The sequence below is a fragment of the Chaetodon trifascialis genome, chromosome 10 (assembly GCF_039877785.1).
Source record: "Chaetodon trifascialis isolate fChaTrf1 chromosome 10, fChaTrf1.hap1, whole genome shotgun sequence".
In the NCBI taxonomy this organism is placed as follows: domain Eukaryota; kingdom Metazoa; phylum Chordata; class Actinopteri; order Chaetodontiformes; family Chaetodontidae; genus Chaetodon; species Chaetodon trifascialis.
The window spans coordinates 4,450,834-4,461,901 of NC_092065.1; the positions used below are offsets into that span (position 1 = coordinate 4,450,834).

Genomic DNA, 11,068 nt, shown 5'->3' on the forward strand with positions numbered 1-11,068 from the left:
AAATTTGAACATATAACTATTCCAGCAAGGTCTGAAGCAATTTTTAATAATAAAGCTAAGAAAAGGTTGTATCTTCCCATTTAAGAGCACCCTGACAAGCTGAGATTAAATATCTCTGAGCAAGTGGAGATAGGTAGCATTAACCCGAGAGACTGCAAATCTCATCTTGAATAATAAATCAAGCTTTGCTGTCGTCAGATGACTTTGTCAGTTGGCAGCGTTTTAAATTGAAGACTAAACGCTCTTTCTCAGGTATCTCAGCACTTGCTATTAAGACGCAGCTAAAAAGTGGCTTTGATGGCAGTCAGTCCGGGAATAAAGTTGGAAATCTATAAACCACATATTCCTTAATACCTCCATGAACTGTACTCCTTCAATTACAGTAACTGACGACTGGCCCTTTGGAGAAAACAATACATTCAGGAACGGAAGGACGGCATGTGCATGGAGAGAAACCAAAGACAAGCTGCCAAAAATAAAAGTCCCTTCGTACTGCTTCAACATGGCAGAGTTTCGCTGCAAAATGAGAAATCTAACAAAAAATGACACTGAATGTTTCAAAGGGACGGTGACATAAAAAAAGCAATGTGTAAAGGGAATATCTAGTAGTAGGGAGCTGAAGGCCTCGGTCGATGAAACAATGACCCAAATCTATCTGCTATTGAGATATTTGCACAAGAAAAAGGGTTATTTTCTCCATCCAAATGGATGTATTTTGAAAATTAACAGTTGAATGTTCATTCAAAGTTAAATGCAAGTCTGTAAAAGCTGAATCTGCGCCAGCTGTGGAAGTACAATACTGAGAACACTTCTTAATTCGGCATACAGCAGCCTGACTCAGTCATACAACAGGAGCTCAATATCATTCCTTTACTAAAACCTAAACTTGGTGCCCAAGAGCACCTCAGCTAACTGAGAGAGAAAGTATAATCGATGCAGCCCGTTCACCCAGACCTTCCCAGACTCTATCAGTGAACCCATCAGCCCTCCCTCATCTTATCACCTCATTTTCAAAAGCAGCTGCCCAGATAGGGGCCACAGTTGCTGCCACTTTCCCACAATGGAAAATTTTCCGCCAACCCAAAGCAATGTGATCCCCTTATCTATTTCTGCACTGCAGCCATTGGATTGCTCTCCATTGAAGTGCTATTGATTTGCCTTGTGTGCTGTACTGAAAAAAAAAGGGTAATGTAATCAATACCGGCATCCATCCTTGGTCCTCCACCCTCAGCTACCTTAAAGAGGGATGGGACATTTACAGTTATCTCCTGTATCAGTCTGGGAGAGCGCACTGTTACTTTTTAACACCATGTACTGCACGTATGCATGTTGAACATTAATATGCTCCAGTACAACGTCTTACCACAACTGTTGAGAATGACACACAGTTTGCTCCATGATGCTATTAAATAAAATCTAAGCATTAAGTCTGTGGCATTAGGTGTTAAAGTGATGGAATGGGACTTTCCTCTTACAGTTGAATTGCATTAAAAGTCAACCTTGCTCAATCCAGTGCATGCACAGGTTTTTCACTGCAGCCTTACTTTGTCTGGATTGACCAGAAGCTTATGGTGGCAAATGTTTTTGCCAAATTTGGGCAAACTTAAGCATGACTAAGCCAGTTTGCTGACTTTTTTTTTCCTTGGGCTGTGAGAGTTCTGAGTAGTTCGCATTAACTACAAACACCAAATCACTGAAAAAACAAAGTTTATCAGCTATGGACTGTCAAATATTCAACAGAAAATCCAGACACAGACATCACTCTGACAAATGGGAAGTACAGAATTACCACAGCAGTAAACCTAATAATAAAAATAACCACATAATACAAATATAAACTGCGTACATGTTAGTTTTTGTGAAATATTGTCCACCTGCACAGAAACACCAGCATGAACCAGACCTGCAGGGATTCAGCATCACGTCTGCAGGGAGGACACTTGAGGTCATCGGACACTGGCAGATACAGGGCGTCCTGTCCTGCCACTATGCCACTACTTTACATTACAGGACGATGCCGTCGAAATCCAATATACCACTAAGAAATCAATACAGCTTCTCTCAAAGCAATATGAATTTGGTCAACCGAGATGCATTGAATGTCAAAATAATGATTTATCTTAACATGTAACTGAGGTACAAAGAAAATCTAAGAGAACCAAAAAGTGTGTCCAAGGCTCAAATGTTGTTCTCATGTGTTACAGAAGGAGCAGATCTGAGGTAACTAATCACTGAAATGTGTGGTTGTTGTAATAGCAGCTGTATCAATAAACAGCAGTTGTAATCACACATTTCACAGGCGTGGAGTCTCTGAAAGTAACCCGGACGGACAGACTGGATGACAGATGGACGACGAATACACTTATAATGTTTATTGTTTCACAGGAATTCCTCTGTTTCCTCTGATGGCATTAGCTTCATTTAAGAATTGTGTTGAAAAATGCTGAGTCATTTTCTGCTGACTGCTGCTTCACACTTGCCACCAGTGCAGTAATAATCTATCCTGTGGCTGTCTGCTTCCTTGTATTTGTGTGTGTATGTGTGTATTTGTATATGTTCATCCCATCAGGCCCTTACCTGGCAGATGACTATTCAGCATCTGTTGTACTTTCAAACTGGGCTCTGAGCCCTAAATCATCACATCACACAGACACAAGAGGCCGTACACACTCACAAATACACGCACACAGACACACTCAGGCCTAATGCTGCAGGTCCACAGCTCTATCAACAGTCACCATGGTGATTATACACACAGATCAGCTTTGATGCAGTGCAGATGGATTAAATGTCCACCGCTGTCAATCATCCTACGGTGATGAAATGGCTGGCGTTATGTTTTAACTGAAAATACATGAGTTCATCCTTGTGTTTTTTTAAACTCCATATTTGTGTCTTTTAGCTATTTAATGCTCAGAGGATAATTCTGACAGACATTCACTGTGAACTGGAAAAGTAAATAGCCAGTCTCAGGCAGCTATTTTTAAGTAGCCAGACCTGCGATTCGCCCACACTGAATCAACAAATCCATTTTTAGGTCACTTATTATAAATGCATTGCCACTGCAAAAAAACAATGAATGAAGTGAATATAATGAACAAACAGGTAGAGACTGAACATTCAAATAAGTTCAGAAAATAAGATCACTAAATTTCAAATCAGCATAAAGGACAATATGGATAATATCTAGTGTCAGGTCACAATATTGGTATTACATTGACAGGTGCTGATCAATTGCAATTTATCCCTTCTTGTAGCAGGAGAAGCATAAATACCCACCCGAGTCTTCACTTGATCAGAATTATCACATATGCAGGAGAGCACTAATGTGTTACTGCTCATCAGACAGATAATTAGTGGTATAAACAGTCAACAGTGCACTGAAAGTTTTTCTCAGAATAAGAGACCTGGCTCAGAGAGCGCCATATCACACTGACCTCTGACCTCGGAGGAGAAGTGGGCGGAGTGACGAGTTACAAACAGCTGCAGCTGCTGATCAAGGTCGCAGCACTTGATGTCGACGTCCCAGGATCGAATTCCTGCCAGGAAGGAAGAGAGAGATTGCTTGAGGACAACAACATGAAGCAGGGAAGGGCAGACATTAGTGAAACTGAGGTATCTGATGAACCCGAGGCAAACACACATTTAGCACGCAACTTCCTCATGTTCTCTGCTGTTTTTGTGAATTTGAGGTAACCTTTTACCAGATGTTGCTGCAGCATCTTGCCTTCCTCCCACCTTCTCCCCTCAACTTGATCTCTAGCTCTGTTTAAGCTGCAGGGAAGGTCGATAAGCAGAAAGCCTTCTCGCATTCAAAATGTCCCAAGTCTGATTGCACACCGTGCATTTCATCAGCAGTGAGAGCAGCACACTGAAAATCTATACTCAAGTAAAAGCACAATTACTCCTATAAAAAACTAAAAATTACCATTTGATAAACCTTCTCAAGTAAAAGTGTAAGTACTTGGTCAATAAACTACTCAAAGTAAAAGTGACTTTGTATTTTACTCTTGTTTGTCAAGTTTGAAGTTTTTGAGGTAGAATCCAGTCTCCAGTCTGTGGTGAAGAGGTCCAGTCTGCAGTTCTTGACTGTGCATCAGGTGCAGCACGGTCGGTGCTTTGCATGTCCATTATCTCCATTTAAGCTACTTCTCTTTAAAATATTGTACTTACTAGCTGCCCAGCCTACTGTGATTGCCTGTATCTGTTAATATCTTAATATGGACATGTAGCCAATCATACCACTTGCTTTGAAATGAAGGGCACTGCACATGATTTGCCTTCTACAACATATAGAATTATTGTGGCCATTGTTGAACGAAGCAGGTTAAACAACCAATGCGAATTCTAGAAAAGATAATGCTAATGCTAATGCTCTGATTCTGTTCACTGTACCAGAATCAGAGCAGTGATATCTAACTTAAATATTTATTGTTGATTTTCAGTTAATTAGGGGAAACTTGCAAGAAACAGTTGCTTATTCACACATTCAGCAGACAAAGAGCAGCAAATGACAGCCCTGACATTCAGTCTCTCCATTTAGCTCTGTTTTGGTCTCTCCCAACACCTGAGGGTAATATCTGTCACTTAAGCTGCTAAATGCTCCTCTTTGCTCACTAGCTAGTTGCTAACTGTGTCTCTCTGCTGTTTGGTTGAAGCTGAAAGCAGCTGCCTGCTGGAAAACAACACTGACGAGACCAATGAGAGTGTGACAAAACAGTACAGCTGAGGGCCGGAGAAGCAGAACAATGAGCTGAGAAACATTAAAACGCTCAGAAGAGCTGAGAGGAGCTGCAGAGTCGAGTGACGACTCTCTGTAGGTTCGTCACTACAAGAGACATCTTTCACACTACATATACAGTAAACCTGTTTGATGTACATCCTCTGTCCTCTCATGTGTTTTTTATTCAGAAATCATTGATAAACTCCTCCAGTAAGCATGCATTATATCTGTAACTGCAGGGTTGATGAAACACAGGGAGGGGACATATTTTAACGGATGGCATGATATCACTATAATGAGATATTGAATACTGCATAATTCTGAACTGTTTATCAGTCTTATACTTCATCATCATAAAATGTTTCAGACCTTATGAAGTAATTATATCTCAGTAAAGTAAAAGCCTCCAAGCTCACTGGATCAGTGGAAATGACACAGTAATGAACTGATCAGCTTCACACACAAACACACACACACACACACACACACACACACACACACACACACACACACACACACACACACACACACACACACACACACACACACACACACACACACACACACACACACACACACACACACACACACACACACCAGCTTTATCAGATCCTGCTGAGCCGCAGTGAATCAAACTTCAGAAGGAACTTGTCAGATCGCGTGCAGCAGGATAGAAACCAGTGCACACACCTCTCTCATCGTATCCACTTGCGGATTCCTTCAGCCAAAGCAAGAAATTAGATTATTCTAATTTTTTCAAATCCATGCCCCTGTGCTACAATCTCCTCTTTCACAAAGAAGACTTTGAAGACCTTGTTTTGCCCTTAACTGAGGAGAAAATGTTCCCTCACTGCTGACTGCAGTCTGCTCCCAGAAATGCTGTGTCACTGTTAGTAACTTTTCGCTGGACATCAGTGGCAAATGTCTTTCTTTGCACTACCAGACACATAAAAATGACAACCGGTCACTCTGATGTTGATGCCTTCTCATCCCAAATCCTCACAATGAAAGGACTGTTAGCATCCACAGCAGACAGCTAAAATGATGGGAATACAGGAGTGTTTATGCACCTGAATCTGGAAGGATGACATCAGTCAGCAAGTTAACAAAGTCAACGTTTCAAACACCGAAGAGACATTCGGGCATAATTGGTCCCTCACTGGATGTGTTTACATGCATGGAGAGTTTCAATGTCCTTCTCATATTACTAAAGTTACCAGCTTTGTGTTGATGCACGTCAAGTGACAACGGTTTAGTGCTGAAATGATGAGCCACTCAATCAGTTAACCAACAGAACAGCTATATGGAAAATCCATCCATCCATCCATTTTCTATGCGGCTTATCCCTTTCGGGGTCGCGGGGGGGCCGGAGCCTATCTCGGCTGTCAACGGGCGAGAGGTGGGGTACACCCTGGACCAGTCGCCAGCTGATCGCAGGGCACATACACACACCATTCACACTCACACTCACACTCACACCTAGGGGCAATTTAGAGTCACCAGTTAACCTAATGAGCATGTTTTTGGTCTGTGGGAGGAAGCCGGAGTACCCGGAGAGAACCCACGCATGCACGGGAAGAACATGCAAACTTCACACAGAAAGGAACGACCCGGGAATCGAACCTGCGACCTTCTTGCTGTGAGGCAAGCAACAAGCCAAAATATTTGGTTTCAGTTTTTCAAATGTGAAGATTTCCTGCTTTTCTCCCTTTCATATCACTGTAAGTTTTAGATCTTTTTTTAGACCTTTTACAGTATATCTTTGGATCTTGGACTGCTGGTCGCACAAAACAAAAATGTCCATTTTCTGTATTTTCTGACATTTAATTAAAAGCATTATTTAAAATAAGAATTGATGGGTTAATCTAAATGAAAATAAGGACTAGTTGCAGCACTATACCAACAAAATAAGCCCCCTTAAACTTACTTTCCCGTGACTGAAGACCTGCTTCGATGGATTTCTTTCACTTTTTAACTTTTAGAAGTCAATGTGGAGTGAAAACCTCTTCTGTCCTTTTACTTTTAGGAGTCAATATCTGCTCAAAGTCACAGAGTCACCCAGACTTGCACATCAATATGCATACAGAATGACGGCCCAGTGTGGGACCCTCACTGATGCTTCCATTGATAAGCTTAAAGAAGCGGCTGTGCGCTGCCATTTACTGTGGGAAATTTCACTCTACGTGCAAAGAAAGAAAGAAATTAGCTCTCATCCTTGAAGCCTTCATACCAAAATATAGTGTTTGCAAACAATCTGATAGAGCATAAATCTCAGTTTTGTGTGGCTGGTGTTGGATGGATTCATTGCTGCACCTTTTGACCAACTTGGGGGGGGGGGGCACGCACTACAGTCTCTGTCACACTGGACAAAAACACTAAAAAACCTGCAAATACAAGCTCATTTTAGCTTGAAAGGTACAAGACTGCAGTTCTCACCAGCCGTAGCTGCAGTCAGTGTTTTCTGCTCTCCAGCTAAAGGGGGCAGTACCGAGCCAATGACAGCTTGGTACACCAAAATGAGCCAAAGACGGCGGTGCACTCAAAAACGCAGATGGACAAGAGACACAAAGATGAAATCTCTGCTGGAGCTAACAATCCAACAAACCGGTATGCAGCAGCTGGACTGATGGGCAACATGTAGACTCATCAAAGATTCATTATTTAGTGACAGCATGGCCAGTAAAGTGAGCATGATGCATCTGACACCCCACCCACAGAATTTTTAGCATCAAAAACTTTTCTGCTGCAGTCTTAAGAGATGGCTGTAAAATGTTTGTAGTTAAAAGAGCAGCAGTCAGTTTGACTGATTGATCTATTGGATTCCTTTACTCGACTGTGTGCAAAATATTTCATAATGTCCCACTCTGAAATGCAGGATTAGGCTGCTTAATGCGTCCTGCAAAACGTCTACAGTTGCCTGTATGGAGGGAAAAGTGTAACTGTTCAAAATCTGAATTCAGGGCTGGGACAATTCGTCTTCATGCTGTCTGAGGTGAGAGGGCAAGAGCACGGAGCTGTGTCACAATCACAGTTTTCTATTTCGCTGCCTCCAGGTTGTGGTAAGCTAAAAGGTGCTGAACCTGACAGTCTTCCCCGACACCTCAGGTAGAAACAGTGGATCAGGAACTCGGGACGTGTCTGTGGTGTTTGATTAGCCTCTGTTCTCAGGAGCAGTCATTTTCTGTTCCAGGATCAATAAAGTGTACCAGGGATTTGGTGCAGGGAGACAATAAGACAACACACAGTACTAAGCAAACACATGCTGCAGGAAGCGGACCTCAAATTAATTGCAAATGAAGACTGGACAGTGAAACGTGTACTGCACTCAGCATATACACAAAAAATACATAGGCAGTGCAATGTTGTATGAGTTAAAACATGTAACATTTCTGTATGAAAATGTGTGAAAACAACTAGACCTGTATTATATATTTTGTTGAGCTGCTTCATTATTTTTAGAGGGGGACCCCTACCGGCAGATTTTACATTGTGTGTTTAAGTAACACGTTTGATTTTAGGTTTTGGAGTGTTGGTCAACAAAACAAGCAACAAGCAAACATTTATTTATTTCTTTTCTGACATTTTATGGACCAATGACTTGATTATTCTAAATAATGGGCAGAATATTAAAAAGTGGTCATTAGCTGCAGCCTTAGGTTATAGAAAATGGACACTTTCAAGACATCACTTTGGATTTTGGGGAAGTTAATTTAATTTTACATTAAGTTAAACATTATTGCCACATTAATTAATACTGAAAAGAGCTATTGGTTGATTGATTTTAGGGAAATCAAATCAAAATATGCTCAAATAAAAATGTCTTTAATCTTGTTTTGTCTTGTTTGACTGTACACTGCAGTGATGATGACCTGTTGCAGGCCTACAGAAGGACCCTGCAGCTAACACATAATGAGAGTCAACGGCAGGTCACTCACACTGAGTCACACCGAAAACACAGACCCAGGCGAAAAAATCGATGCTGTAATGAGCCGAGGGGGGTGTGATACTGAGCTCGCCACAGAGCAGCAGAGCTGTCAGGTCCCTTATAGTGGGAGGAGGAGGCCAGAGGGGCCAGACTGATCATCTGGACTGACAGAAGCTTAGAGAGGCAGCAGACCAGCACACTCCTGAGTCCACACATCTTTCACAACTGCTCAACAATCCTTTTACAACTCGAAACTTCAGACACCGACAGAAAGACCGCAACATGCTGTGATTCCTCAAGAGGAGAAGCAGGGTTTGAACTCTGACAGCACCGACATATTCAGCTGAGTGATGATGCCTGAGTGCGACGAAGACGCTACGTGTTTTCCTTTGGAATATCTGTGAAGTTGTCGTGCTCTTGTTGCTGAGCACAGCCTGCAGATTTGGTTTGCTTACACACATAAGCACAAAAACACACACACACACCACTGCTCAAACTGCATTTCAGATGGCTGCTGCAGCACAGACAGGCACACTATTGAGCAGGGTGGAAATAAATTATTTACTTAACTCATCCAGCCATGCTGATTGGTCAGGTCTGTTAATGTCCTTTTAATTCTAAATACTTATGGAGGAATTGATCAGTAGCCTTGAAATAGAGATGAGCATTTGGTTAAGACTGAGAGGGAGGCTGCTCTATCAAACTAAAAAGACCTCTGCTGCATCTACAACTTGACTCTGCAATTTTACAGTCATCGAGTTCACGGAGGGGAAGGGAAATGCGTCGAGTCCCATGGTGCAATGCTGCAGCAACTGCCTCTACCTATGGATACTACTCTGTCCATTGCGTCAAAACATTTCTTTCCTGTTGCTGTTTTCAGGTTCAGATCTCGACTTTCCTTCCTAAAGCTGGCAACCAGAGAATAAGCACAGGTTAAGCCTGGCGGTTCGTCCATCACTCACCCCGCTCTATCTGCGCCTTGGCGTTGTCCAGCTGGTGCTCCGTGCCGATCTCCCCGATCACTATCAGCATGTAATAGCCGCCCCGGTTGAACGGCACCCCGCGCCGCCGTCTCCCTCCTCCTCTTCGGTACCGGAGTGGATCCTCGGACCCCGGCGGTGGCGGCGCACTGTAGCCCTCGTCTTCCTCCACCACCGGGAGCGCACCTCGCACCGGGATCTCCATGGCAACAACCCCCGGAGCCGACGCCGAGGCTGACTCCATCGCCATGACAACTACCGGTGTGAGTGTGGAGGAGTGTGTGGTGGGGTGGGGTAGGGGGGGCGTAGGGTGAGGAGGACGCTGAGAGGTGAGGGAGGGGAGAACAGGGGATATCGTGTCAAACCGCCCAGAATATTAAATAAACGTTTGTTTCCGGTGGTGCTTTCAAAATAAGAGCAATTTGGTAACTGTGTGGCTGCCAAAACTGTTGTTATTGAGCTGCAGATTGGCAAGTGTTTCTACATACGATAAAAAAAAACACTTTGAAATATTAAAAGAGCGATATTAACTCAATAAACAACAGTAAACAACATCTAAATTTGAATAGTTTACTTGAATAATACAGTAAGCAGCCTGCTGCTCTTTACTAGTTCATGTTCCCATCTTACAGAACAAACGATCTGCATTAATCAGTGGATTTAGTTTGGTTTACTGTTACGATTCAGGTGAGCGAACTTAAGTGGGGATGAATCTAAATGTATTTTTTCACCTGTTATTCACCAGAGGGTTGCAACTTTAGATTTATTTTCGTGAGGTTTCTGTTGTCTGCCACAAATGTTTGCCCTCCGTGAATAAATCCAATACTTCCGAATAATGCTAGCTTAGCACAGTACATCGGCTCACCGTGACATTGTTAAACATTTTAGCATTCCTAACAGACATCTATAAAATAATAAAATATCTTAAGATATGTAACTCACTCCTGAATAACAACTGAAAGTAATAAACTTTTGATTTATCCCTGTGGTTTACCTTGGAGACGCTGAGCGGCCGAATTGCGGAATAACATCTCTGCGGTCACAAATCATGCTAGGAACATGCTAACATTTTGGCTAGCTAAATATGATCAGTTTAGGCTAGCTAGCACACTTCTCCTACTGTGCATTTCATAAAAACATAAGTTCATTAACATCCTCGAAGACTTTTCTCAGGTACAAGTCTAATATACTGTTTTATGGACACCCATAAAGCATTAATCTTACCTTTTGCTCATACCTATGCTTGTCCAGGTATGTTCTCTAGTGAAGCTAAACTTATCCATGTTAACCTTACTCAATCATACCCAGCTCTAGTCTTGGAAATATTTTCTTTGACTGCTTAAATGTGTCGTTTCTTGACATCTTTGTGTTCTCGCGTGATACTGCGTGCTTAGTAGCTGACTCTCTGGAGCACTGCTAATGTTACTGCTTTGAAATTTC

General features: G+C 42.3%; 1 protein-coding gene across 1 annotated transcript in view; it reads right to left on the reverse strand.

The window, feature by feature from the left end:
• The window catches only part of map1ab (microtubule-associated protein 1Ab), a 68,200-nt gene extending 58,182 nt beyond the window's left edge, over positions 1–10,018 (reverse strand). Inside the window, exons 1-2 of the mRNA XM_070971414.1 lie at positions 9,611–10,018; positions 3,438–3,539 (exon numbers count right to left, since the gene is read on the reverse strand). Coding sequence (XP_070827515.1) covers positions 3,438–3,539; positions 9,611–9,878 — 370 coding nt within the window. The 5' untranslated portion in view covers positions 9,879–10,018. The remainder of the gene's footprint in view (positions 1–3,437; positions 3,540–9,610) is intronic.
• Between the last annotated feature and the right edge of the window lie 1,050 nt (positions 10,019–11,068).